The 13,862-nt window shown below is 42.1% G+C and overlaps 1 protein-coding gene across 1 annotated transcript; it reads right to left on the bottom strand.

Moving 5' to 3' along the window:
- Positions 1-6,958: 6,958 nt before the first annotated feature.
- On the bottom strand, positions 6,959-7,699 carry LOC139374194 (transmembrane protein 229B). The gene has a single exon (XM_071115212.1). The coding sequence runs from the start codon at positions 7,697-7,699 to the stop codon at positions 7,148-7,150; it is 552 nt and encodes a 183-aa protein (XP_070971313.1). The 3' UTR covers positions 6,959-7,147.
- Positions 7,700-13,862: the final 6,163 nt, after the last annotated feature.

The raw sequence follows: 13,862 nt of genomic DNA on the forward strand, positions 1-13,862 counted from the left end.
AAATTTTTTTTTAACTACAACCATTCTTGCCCTGAAATTCTGGACTACACCTTTTGCACAGTGGGCTTAAATAAAAACAGATTTTTTTTCAACCATCTTGCTCCAAAACCCAGCATTCCCACTGGCATCTTCTGACAAGACAAAAACCCACTGATCTCATTATTTTGTAGTGCGAGAGCGACACCATGTGGCAGGATAATATCCCTGCAACACTACAGAAAGGTGGGTGAGAAATAATAGTAGCTCACTAGGAAAGTGCATCATCATCACTGCCCTCCGCTGTGTCCTATTGACATGCAGTGGGTCTAGGGTTTCTATATTGAGATATAAAATATGTCTGGTCTGCTTATCCTCGTCACCCTCTTGTGTGTTTTAATGTGTTTACCTGGCTTGCAGACAGAGTGGACTTCGTCCGACGACTAACAGAGGAGAAGGAGACAAGAGGTTAGCCGAAGGGGCCTGTCGGTTCCATATAGCATCAATATTGTTAATTATTTCTCGACCCTTGTTAAGCATATGTACATTTACTGTACAGCCAAATGGTTATTTCTAAGTCCCAAAACCAGCTTTTTAAAAAATCAAATAAGTTTATTCCAAAGACTTATTACAAATTAAACACAATAAATACACACTTGAAATGTATGATACAATACAGTGCAGTGTTTTCACTAAATATTTGTACAAATAATTAAAAATAATAATAATTATAATTAAAACAAATAAATAATTTCAGTGACTGATCAAACCAAGAAAATAGACAACTTGGTTTGGGAAGATTTACAACTGAAAACATTCTGACATGCATGAGTCTTAGATTTATGTGGTGAGAGATCAGAAACAGCCTCTCTCCCAGCGTCACTAAACATGCAAACATACATACACACGCAACACTACGTGTAAGTTCTCATTTATAACTGAAAAGATGAATTCCAAAAGGCTACAGTACATAGGCATTTTCAGAAATGTTGGTCAATTACTGTTTAAAGAAATTCTGAAAGAGATTGGTGTGTTTTTTTCACTATCTACATAGAATGGGGTTGTTCAATGACAGACATCTATTTGTTGATGTCCATCACTTGATGGTTTCATTTCAGAGACAAATAATCATTTTTTTTCCCCTAAACGCTATATATATCCGCCTCACTCGCAAGAGAAATAAGGAGTACTGCTAGGTTTTACAAAGTCAAATGTAACAAATAACTACATTTTTTTATAAAGAAATGTACAAATGACAGAGCTGGCCGTCTGAAGGAAAACTTCGGAAAGTATTCAGACCCCTTGACTTTTTCCACATTTTGTTACGTTAGTCTTATTCTAAAATGGAGTAAATAAAGAAAATCTAAATCAAATCTACACACAATACCCCATAATGACAAAGTGAAAACAGGTTGTTAGAAATAATGGTACATTTATAAAAAATAAAAAAAAACAGAAATACCTAAGTATTCAAACCCTTTGCTAGGAGACTCGAAATTGAGCTCAGGTGCATCCTGTTTCCATTGATCATCCTTGAGATGTTTTTACAACTTGATTGGAGTCCACTTGTGGTAAATCCAATTGATTGGACATGATTTGGAAAGGCAGACACCTGTCTATATAAGGTCCCACAGCTAGCAGTGCATTTCAAAGCAAAAACCAAGCCATGAGGTCAAAAATAATTGTCCGTAGAGCTCCAAAATAGGATTGTGTCGAGCCACAGATCTAGGGAAGGGTACCAAAACATTTCTGCAGCATTGAAGGTCCCCAATAACACAGTGGCCTCCATCATTCTTAAATGGATGAAGTTTGGAACCACCAAGACTCTTCCTAGAGCTGGCCGCCCGGCAAAACTGAGCAATCGGGGGAAAAGGGCCTTAGTCAGGGTGGTGACCAAAAACCTGATTGTCACTCTGACAGAGCTCTAGAGTTACTCTGTGGAGATGGGAGAACTTTCCAGAAGGACAACCATCTCTGCAGCACTCCACAATCAGGCCTGGTAGAGTGGCCACACGGAAGCAACTCTTCACTAAAAGGCACATGACAGCCCGCTTGGAGTTTGCTAAAAATGCACCTAACGACTCTGACCATTTCAATAAAAAATGTTTTCAAAGGGAACCTCTAGCACTGTGATGCAATGCCTTAATGCCTGCAATGCTTTAAACCGCTGCGCCACTCTCTGGTCTGATGAAACTAAGATTGAACTCATTGGCCTGAATGCCAAGCATCACGTCTGGAGGAAACCTGGCACCAACCCTACGGTGAAGCATGGTGGTGGCAGCATCATGCTGTGGGGATGTTGTTCAGCGGCTGGGACTGGGAGACTAGTCAGGATCAAGGCAAAGATGAGCTGAGCAAAGTGCAGAGAGATCCTTGACAAAAACCTGCTCCAGAGTGCTCAGGACCTCAGACTGGGGCGAAGGTTCACCTTCCAAAAGGACAATGACCCTAAGCACACAGCCAAGACAATGCAGGAGTATCTTCAGGACAAGTCACTGAATGTCTTTGAGTGGCCCAACCAGAGCCCGGACTTGAACCCGATCGAACATCTCCTGAGATACCTGAAAATACAGTTGAAGTCGGAAGTTTACATACACTTTTGCCAAATACATTTTTTCACAATTCTTGACATTTAATCTGAGTAACAATTCCGTGTCTTAGGTCAGTTAAGATCACCACATTATTTTAAGAATGTGAAATGTCAGAATAATAGTAGAGAGAATAATTTATTTAAGCTTTTATTCAATTCATCACATTCCCAGTGGGTCACAAGTTTACATACACTCAATTAGTATTTGGAAGCAGTGCCTTTAAATGGTTTAACTTGGGTCAAACGTTTCGGGTAGCCTTCCACAAGCTTCCCACAATAAGTCGGGTGAATTTTGGCCCATTCCTCCTGACAGAGCTGGTGTAACTGAGTCAAGTTTGTAGGCCTCCTTGCTCGCACATGCTTTTTCAGTTCTGCCCACAAATTTTCTATGGGATTGAGGTCAGGGCTTTGTGATGGCCACTCCAATACCTTGACTTTGTTGTCCTTAAGCCATTTTGCCACAACTTTGGAAGTATGCTTGGGGTCATTGTCCATTTGGAAGAACCATTTGCGACCAAGCTTGAACTTCCTGACTGATGTCTTGAGATGTTGCTTCAATATATCCATATAATTTCCCTTTCTCATGATGCCATCTATTTTGTGAAGTGCACCAGTCCCTCCTGGAGCAAAGCACCCCCACAACATGATGCTGCCACCCCCGTGCTTAACAGTTGGGATGGTGTTCTTCGGCTTGCAAGCCTCCCCCTTTTTCCTCCAAACATAACAATGGTCATCATGGCCAAACAGTTCTATTTTTGTTTCATCAGACCAGAGGACAGTTGCAAACTGTAGTCTGGCTTTTTTTATGGTGGTTTTTGACCAGTGACTTCTTCCTTGCTGAGAGGCCTTTCAGGTTATGTCTTTATAGGACTCATTTTACTGTGGATATTGATACTTTTTCTTCCAGCATCTTCACAAGGTCCTTTGCTGTTGTTCTGGGATTGATTTGCACTTTTCGCACCAAAGTGCGTTCATCTCTAGGAGACGCGTCTCCTTCCTGAGCGGTATGACGGCTGCGTGGTCCCATGGTGTTTACACTTGCGTACTATTGTTTGTACAGATGAACGTGGTACCTTCAGTCTTTTGGAAATTGTTTGTGGAGATCTACAATTTATTTTCTGAGGCCTTGGCTGATTTCTTTTGATTTTCCCATGATGTCAAGCGAAGTTTGAAGGTAGGCCTTGAAATACATCCACAGGTACACCTCCAATTGACTCAAATTATGTCAATTAGCCTATCAAAATATTCTACAGCCATGACATAATTTTCTGGAATTTTCCAAGCTGTTTAAAGGCACAGTCACCTTAGTATATGTAAACTTCTGACCCATTGGAATTGTGATACAGTGAATTATAAGTGAAATAATCTGTTGTTGGAAAAATTGTTGGAAAAATGACTTGTGTCATGCACAAAGTAGATGTCCTAACCGACTTGCCAAAACTATAGTTTGGAACTCTCTCAAGAAATTTGTGGAGTGGTTGAAAAACAAGTTTTAATGACTCCAACGTAAGTGTATGTAAACTTCTGACTTCAACTGTAGCTGTGCAGCGATGCTCCCCATCCAACCTGACAGAGCTTGAGAGGATCTGCAGAGACGAACGGGAGAAACTCCCCAAATACAGGTGTGCCAAGAATGTAGCGTCATACCTAAGAAGACTCGATGCTCTAATCGCTGCCATAGGTGCTTCAACAAAGTACTGAGTAAAAGGACTGAAAACTTATGTAAATGTGATATTTCAGGGGTTTTTTTTTGTATAAATTAGCAAAAATGTCTAACAACCTGTATTTGCTTTGTCATTATGTGGTAATGTATGTAGATTGATGAGGGGGGAAATCTACTTAATCCATTTTAAAATAAGGCTGTAATGTAACAAAATTTGGAAAAAGTCAAGGGGTCTGAACACTTTCCCGAATGCAGTGTATTTAAACAAAGGTTGTTGAAAGTGATTCTATACAGTAATAAGAGATCTGTATGTAAAACATTTACATATGACATTTTAGTCATTTAGCAGATGGACTTACACCAAGTGCATTCATCTTAAGATAGTTTCATGAGACAACCACATATCACAATCAAATATACAGGAAACAAACATTCCATTGAGTGTAGAAAACATAGGGAACATGAGATTGACTGACCAAGTGAATCCAGGTGAAAGCTATGATCCCTGTTACGTCACCTGATAAAATCCACTTCTATCAGTGTCGATGAAGGGGAGGAGACAGGTTCAATCATTATTTTAAAGCCTTGAGACAATTGAGAAATGGATTGTGTATGTGTGCCATTCAGAGGGTGAATGGGCAAGACAAAATATTTAAGTGCCTTTGAATGGGGTATGGTACAGTAGTAGGTGCCAGGTGCACCGGTTTGAGTGTGTCAAGAACTGCAACGCTGCTGGGTTTTTCACGCTCAACAGTTTCTCAACATGAACGGTCCGCCACCCAAAGAACATCCAGCCAACTTGACACAACTGTGGGAAGCATTGGAGTCAACATCCCTTTTTAACGCTTTCGACACCTTGTAGAGTCCATACCCCAAATATTTGAGGCTGTTCTGAGGGGAAAAGGGGGTGCAACTCAATATTAGGAAGGTGATCCTGTTTTGAACACTCACCGTATAGAGTTTTGCAACAAAACAAAAAAAATCATACACAATTCTATGAATAAAAACATTTGAGAACAGTAATATTTTACACACACATGAAGGTACCCATAAGCAATCATTTCTGATGAAAAAACACAAATGTGAATAATTGGTGGACATGGCGTTTTGGAAATAAAAGCAGTGCATTTTTGAATAAAGACATTATCTGCACAAAGTTATATACTGGTAGACGGTAGTCAAACTACAGACTTCTATGTTGAGTCAAGGATTCATATAATCATTGCTGAAAGGCCCAATGCAGTCAAAAATGTGATATCCTGTGTTTTATATATATATATATATATATATATATATATATATATATATATATATATATATTCACACTACGAGACTGGAATAATACTGTGAAAATTATGATAATGCCCTTTTAGTGTAAGATATGCTTGAAAAGACTGCCTGAAGTTTTTGTCTGTTTTGGTGGGATAGAGTTCTGGCCCTCCATCGTGACATCACTAGGCGGTAAATTAGTTGATAAACCAATAAGAAAGAGAGTTCCAAATCTCTGCCAATAACAGCTAGTTTTCAGTTTTCCCCTCCCCACTCAGACCACTCCCATACAGTCCTATCTAAATTCTTGCTTGAGAAATTGACCCTTTTACTCCTTTACTAAGAAGCTTGTTTTGATTCTTTTTGACCATTTTAATTGAAAGCGATCACGGTAAGGGCACTTAATTGTTACACAGAAATGGTTTGATATTGAGATAAAAACGGCTGCATTGGGCCTTTAATGTATTGCGTTTGAATCCACTCGGTGGTTTGAGATCCACATTATTTTGCATCATCAAAACAGTGCCAGAGGCCATAAAGCAAGGGCCATTAATAGGGAAAAACCAAAGAGATATCTGGGAGGAATACAGCTCCTGTAGGTCTATTTTTGAGACTTCAGATGACGCTTTCAGATGCAGTATCATGTCAAGTCCACAAGGCAGCAGCAGCTCTTTCAGTGTGGTGACAACGTCCTTGGCTAATAGTGAATGATTACATCATATGAAAATCAGAAATCCTGATTCGAACAGATATACAGTAGAAATAGCACACAATTTGTTGAGTAAGTTACCTGAGACCTAATTTCTCAATAGGCAAATAGCTTATGAGTAAACAGACTGCAGTGCATACAGAACCTTTGGGGTAAACACCTCCCTCATTGCATTTCCAAATATTGTGGGTTATCACTAAGTGTAGAAAATCATTCTCCATGACAATCAATTATGAACATATTGCATATAGCACCTTATTCAGATTGCTTTTGAAGCTATACAGAAATACAGTACTTGTGTATTTCGTTAAAAAAAAAATGTGTTATACATTTCCATACAATGTTTTAGTGCTTGAGTGTGATTCCAGAGTGATTCAGATTGAGTGGCCTTTCCTCAATTGGATTTGCTCAACTCCTGTGTCCTCCCTCCTCCAGCCTCTCTGGCCTCCTTTTGAAAAAGGTTCAAGGTAATCGTGGAGAGGTGGCGAGGAGAGGGAATGTGGATGAAAATGGGCTTGTATGAAATGAGACTCTCCTTCTCCAATCATGAGTCATCAAGCAAATGACTTTTAAAGGGTGGAATCCCCAAATAAATGTATAAAGTGATCAAAACAACTGTAGCCAGTTGTGCAAGACATTTTGTAGATAAAAGGATAAGTAGCATATTGTTTTTAAATGTTTGCATGATTTTCTCCTTTGAGAAAAAAATTGCTGATTCAAAGCGGGTATGGCAGATTTCAAAACTCTTCCTCAAAGGACTCAGGTATGATACACTTGTGCTTCCTTGCCAAAGGGAGGCTACCATTTTTCTACTAACAAGTTGACACACTCCTCGACCAAGAGACCACTTATTGGTTTCCAGGTCACAGAAGAGAGAGGGCGGAGGTGCGAGGGTGGAGGACAGACTTTCCCCAAATGAGGAAATGCCCTTGTTCTTTGATCAGTCCAATTTAAGATAGCAGTTGGCTCCTCTTTGTTCGCCCCACACTTTCTTTCCTCCTCCCCCGCCTTCATCCGACTGGTCCCCTTCCACCCTGTCCCTGTCCATCCGTAACCGCAGCGTGTTGCGTATAACCAGTCGCTCCGTCATGAAAGATGCACAAAACCAGGGCAGGGCGTACTCCGCTGTGATCAACCCCATAAAGTTATACTGAAAATGGGAATAATCCCAGGGACAGGCGTCGAACTGGGTCAACAACAGCCCTGTACCGAACTCCCAGATATACGTCCATAGGGTATAGATGAGGCATCGCAGCAGCACGGGGCAGCGGAGAGCTCGGAGGGCCAGGTACATGTGCTCCACGATGAGGATGCAGGTCCCGTAGATTAGCAGAGCCCATACACTGGTCACACCAGGAAACTTCCAGTTGCGGTTGACCACGAACTCCCAGGCGGCGGTGAACATGACCTCGCAGAAGTAGCCGTGGATGGCGTACAGGTACCAGCGGGACAGGACTGTCAGAGGCACTGGTGGGGGTGCCGGGGTTGCCATTGCGGTGGACGCGATTTGGAATTACGCCCTCGTGATAAGGCAGTCCTGCCTGAGAGACGGAGGCCCAAATGTCGCCCTCAGACCACGAGGATTTCCTCTTGGTCTAATGGTTGGTTTGGCGTGCCATACTGTAGGTCTAGTTCAACGACACCCGTTACACCATGGTGACCGCCCCTCGCTCTTTATCTAGTGGAGGAGAAGCGTAGATCTGTAAGGGAGAAAGGACAGAAAAGTGAGTTAGTCAGTTTGGTGTTATAGAACGAGATAGACAGCTGGAGTACCTCTGCTACGTCAAATGCCTACCGTATGCATGTGGGGCAAAGGGAAGTGCTTCATAAGGGCAATACTACACTCTTAGAGAGAAAAACAAGGTGCTAAGTCGAACCATACAGGCCTCTTTGAATTGTCCCTATAGGGGAACCCTTTGCATAGGGTTCTATCTAGAGCACTCTATATAGGGTTCTTCAAAGAACGACCTGTACATAGTTCTACCTAGAACCCTCTATGAAGGCTTCTGCCTAGAACCCTCTATGAAGGGTTCTACCGAGAACCCTTTTATCTTTGGACGGTTCTTCCCAGAACCCTCTATGGAAGAGTTCCACCAGCCTTATTAGCCTTTAATATCATAAGGCCTTTTTTTTTAGGGCCTATTTATAACCTAAGCCTGCTGGCTTGTAATGTGGATGTGTAATTCCAATAGGAAGCCAGACAGAACTGGGATATCCAACAAGTGGAATTGTTAATCAACCGCAACCTGCACTCCGAATGGCTGCCAGAGTAGGGAAGATTGAATACTGAGACTAACCCAATCATTTAAACTGGAACATCCACCTCAGTAACGGGTGCAATAAATCCAACAGATTGGATTTGTTTAGAAAACTGTGTTACTTATCTTTGTGTAGCATACAAATGTATCAACCATCAATGTACATGCAAAAAATACTGATATTATAGTGAAATAAACAATTCTGAAAATCTCCCTGCAATAGAGCATGCTGGGAAATATTAGATATGATTCTATGTAGAACCCTTCTTGCCTTCTAAAGAATCATCAAAGAACCCTTTCTCCCAAAAACGGTTCTCAGGATGTTAAAGGTTCTAGGTAGAACCCTTTACCTTCCAAAAAGGGATCTTCTGATCAAAACAGAACCCTATCCCTCTGCAAATAACTGTTTTGGAACCCTTTTTTCTAAGAGTATATGGAAACTACACAGACTGCTAATGATTAACCTTCAGATGACTTGAGGCCTCTTAGATATCCCTTCCAACATTGTTGGCTGCTGGTACAAGGTCTTAAACTGACCACTTGACATTTGAATTAACGTCAGCTTGCATTTCTTTCCATGTCAGTTTGCAATATTAGAACCTGTGAGAATCAACGACTGATCATAAAGGAGTAGGTTGAAGTGGCCTCTAGAGCCTGATCTTGGGTCAGTTTCGCATTTCCCCCACCAGTGGTTAAGGTTAGGATTTGTCGTGGATCTGTAACTAGAGAAAACTTCACTCCTCAGCAATCGGAATGTTGTATCAGCCACACAATGCCATTACATCACAAGTGGTATCGGGGGTCAGACTAACACAATGCTATCACATGTAGAGAGAGTTAGAATAGCCCCCCCCCCCCATGATCTGTGTGCATAATGTGCCCTTGCTTTCTGCAGTGTAAATCCCCAGGTCAGACCAAAGACTATATAAATAACGGGTGCAAGGCCAGACAGAGGCAGTAAGCACCACTGGTATCAAGTGTCAGGAGGCCCTAGCAGGGATGCCATCTCTCAACCACTCCGTCATAGTATATAACCTCGTCCCCAGGCCCCATTGGTTTTGACAGAAAGCCTAAAGTATATCAAGATTCTATAGTATTTACAGTATGTCTGAATCTGTTCGATTCCACTGCATAGGCCTACTGACTGGCACAGGCACATTGGAAAATGGAACCAGTTTACAAGAGGTCAAACTTTCAGCTCTAACAGTCACTAAAAAATAAACACTGAGTGTACAAAACATCAAGAGGATCTGCTCTTTCCATGACATAGACTGACCAGGTGAATCCAGGTCAAAGCTATGATCCCTTATTGATTTAAGTGCCTTTGACTGGGGTATGGTAGTAGGTGCCAGGCGCACTGGCTTGTGTGCAGAGCTGCAACGCTGCTGGGTTTTTCACACTCAACAGTTTCCTGTGTGTATCAAGAATGGTCCGCCACCCAAAGGACATCTTGACACAACTGTGGGAAACATTGGAGTTAACATAGGCCAGCATCCCTGTGGAACGCTTTTGACACATTGTAGAGTCCATGCCAAAAGGAATTGAGGCTGTTCTGATATTAGGAAGGTATTCCTAATGTTTGGCATACTCAGTGTATATATAGTTCTGTAAATATTAGTAAGTAAAAGGAGACAATTGTTTCATAATAGTCAAGATTGTAGTTCACAATCGTCAAAGGAGATGATTGTGGACTACAGGAAAAGGAGGACCGGGCACGCCCCCGTTCTCATCGGCGGGGCTGTAGTGGAGCAGGTGGAGAGCTTCAAGTTCCTTGGTGTCCACATCACCAACAAACTATCATGGTCCAAACACACTAAGACAGTTGTGAAGCGGGCACGACAAAGCCTATTCCCCCTCAGGAGACTGAAATGATTTAGCATTGGTCCTCAGATCCTCAAAAGGTTCTACAGCTGCACCATCGAGAGCATCCTGAATGGTTGCATCACTGCCTGGTACGGCAACTGCTCGGCCTCTGACCGCAAGACACTACAGAAGGTAGTGCGTACGCCCCAGTACATCACTGGGGCCAAGCTTCCTGCTATCCAGGACCTCTATACCAGGCGGTGTCAGAGGGAAGGCCCTAAAAATTGTCAAAGACTCCAGCCACCCTAGTCATAGACTGTCCTCTCTGCTACCGCACGGCAAGTGGTACCGGAGCGCCAAGTCTAGGTCCAAAAGGCTTCTTAACAGCTTCTAACCCCAAGCCATAAGACTCCTGAACAGCTAATCAAAGGGCTACCCAGACCCCTCTTTTACATTGCTGCTACTCTGTTTATTATCTATGCATAGTCACTTTAACTCTACCTATATGTACATATTACCTCAATTAACCGGTGCCCCCCACACGTTGACTCTGTCCCGGTGCCCCCTGTATATAGCCTCGCTATTGTTATCTTACTGCTGCTGTTTAATTATTTGTTACTTTTATTGTCTATTTTTTGACTTATCTATTTATCTTTTTTTTCTTAACTTCTGAAAGCATTGTTGGTTAAGGGCTTGATAGTAAGCATTTCACTGTAAGGTTGTATTCGGCACATGTGATTTGAGGATTATACATCCAACCGTAATACAATAGTACAATTAAATCCTATCAGAGAGAGGTTGTGAGTGTGACCATGTACAGTAAGAACTGGCTTGAAGAGCAGATGCGGGCTCGGCGAAGTGGGCAGAGAGCCAGGCTAATGAGGATTTTCCTAACAAGGAACAAATGGGCCAGGAGACTGGACTGACCTGTCGCAACCCTGTTTCCCTCACCTTCACATTCTTTCTGCCTCCCTCCCTCTCTCACCCTGTCTTGCCCCACTGGATCCTAACTCCTGCTCCCTTGAATTCCCCTGAGCTCCTTCTAGTTCCCCTCTCTCCCTCTCTCATCCCCTCGCTCACCCACCGACTCCCTCCCTCTCTCACCCCATAGCCCCCGTTCCTCTCCGCTCCCTCCCCATCTGTCTCCTGCTGCCTCTAAAACATTCATAGCGTCCCTACCACCACAGTGTCACCTGACCCACACCCAAACACCCTTTAGCATGCCTCTGTAGCCCAGCTTGACCCAGAGCTAAATACTGACATACAGTGGCTTGCGAAAGTATTCACCCCCTTGGCATTTTTCCTATTTCGGCACCTTACAACTTGGAATTAAATGGATTTTTTGGGAGGTTTGTATCATTTGATTTACACAACATGCCTACCACTTTGAAGATGCAAAACATTTTTTTTATTGTGAAACAATCAAGAAATTCAGCATGCATAACTATTCTGACCAGAGTACCTTCTTCCATATGTTTGGGGAGTCTCCCACATGCCTTTAGGTGAACACCAAACGTGTTTGCTTATTTTTTTCTTTAAGCAACGGCTTTTTCTGGCCACTCTTCCGTAAAGCTCAGCTCTGTGAAGTGTACGGCTTAAAGTGGTCCTATGGACAGATACTCCAATCTCCGCTGTGGAGCTTTGCAGCTCCTTCAGGGTTGGTCTCTTTGTTGCCTCTCCGATTAATACCCTCCTTGCCTGGGCCGTGAGTTTTGGTAGGCGGCCCTCGCTTGGCAGGTTTGTTGTGGTTCCATATTATTATTTTCTTTCCATTTTTTAATAATGGATTTAATGGTGCTCCGTGGAGATGTTCAAAGTTAGGAATATTTTTTAAAACCCAACCCTGATCTGTACTTCTCCACAACTTTGTCCCTGACCTGTTTGGAGAGCTCCTTGGTCTTCATGGTGCTGCTTTCTCAGTGGTGTTGCAGACTCTGGGGCCTTTTAGAACAGGTGTAAATATACTGAGATCATGTGACAGATCATGTGCCACTTAGATTGCACACAGGAGGACTTTATTTAACTAATTATGTGACTTCTGAAGGTAATTGGTTGCACCAGGTCTTACTTAGGGGCTTCATTGCAAAGGGGGTGAATACATATGCACGCACCATTTTATTTTTTGAAACAAGTTATTTTTTTCATTTCACCAATTTGGACTATTTTGTGTCTGTCCATTACATGAAATCCAAATAAAAATCTATTTAAATTCCAGGTTGTAATGCAACAAAATAGGAAAAATGCCAAGGGGGATGAATACTTTTGCAAGGCACTGTGGTGAGCTGGAACTGTTGGGTGTTGTTGTTGTTGATGATGATGATGATGATGATGTTTTTGTTGTAGGTCCTCTCCAGTGGTAGAAAAAGTACCAAATTGTCATACTTGAGTAAAAGTAATGATACCTTAATAGAAAATGTCTCAAGTAAAAGTGGAAGTCCCCCAGTAAATTTGATTAAAATCCTATTCGACTAAAAGTCAAAAAAATATTTGGTTTTAAATATTCGTAAGAATCAAAAGTAAAATGGAATTGCTAAAATACACTTACGTATCAAAAGTAAAAGTATAAATCATTTTAAAATTCCTTATACTAAGCAAACCAGGCGGCACCATTTTCTTGTTTTTCTAATTTACAGATAGCAAGGGGCACGCTCCAACACTCAGACATCATTTACAAACTCAGCATGTGTTTAGCTAGATCAGAGGCAGTAGGGATGACCAGGGGTGTTCTCTTGATAAGTGTGTGAATTAGACAATTTTCCTGTCCTGCTAAGCATTCAAAATGTAACGTGTACTTTTAGGTATCAGGGGAAATGTATGGAGTAAAAACTACTTTCAAGTATTTTTTACTTAATTAAGTACTTTACACCACTGGTCCTCTCCCACCTCCTCTCCCACTGGGAGGTGGTCCCAGTTGTCATGTCAGTTTTGGTATTGCTCCCTCCCTGGCATCAATGGACAGTTTAATGGCTTCTCACTGCTTTTTATTGATCATGATGATCTGTTCTTGTTATTCTATTTGTGTGCTGCCTGGCATGAGGTGTTGGGTTATAGGTCCAAATCAATAGGAAAGATAGCTCATAAGCAATTACTTCTGGACTGCCTACTGGGTCTTGGCACTGTCCCCACTCTCAGTCCCACTGCCACCTGGGACCCCTACCTGCTTCTGTACATTGGGCTCAGAGGGTGTAAGAACAGGCCAAAAATAGCACTAATATCTGCTCTAATACATACTACTACGCACCAACAGAGATGTGATGCAGAAGGAATGAACTGGTGATCAGGTCAGTCTGACTGTGAGAGTCATCCACTGGGAGAAAATTGCTGGGTGGATTATATAAAAAGAACCGGGTGATGCTGATGGAACAGAGAGAGAAAGATTCAGCGAGGGATTAAAATGCTCCTATAACGCTCCAGTAGGCAGGTTTAAAGGTTTAAACTGCTACGTATGGTCTGCGTTCCCATAATGACTCAAATGTGCTACCTGTCCTAAATGATTGCACAACTGTGATCTACTATTGCTAGGGATCCTCAGGAACAACCGCACAAACTTGGCAAGTTCCTTACATGTTTTCTTTGAAAGGTAAACCAAAGATG

Source organism: Oncorhynchus clarkii, chromosome 19 (assembly GCF_045791955.1).
Source record: "Oncorhynchus clarkii lewisi isolate Uvic-CL-2024 chromosome 19, UVic_Ocla_1.0, whole genome shotgun sequence".
Classification (NCBI taxonomy): domain Eukaryota; kingdom Metazoa; phylum Chordata; class Actinopteri; order Salmoniformes; family Salmonidae; genus Oncorhynchus; species Oncorhynchus clarkii.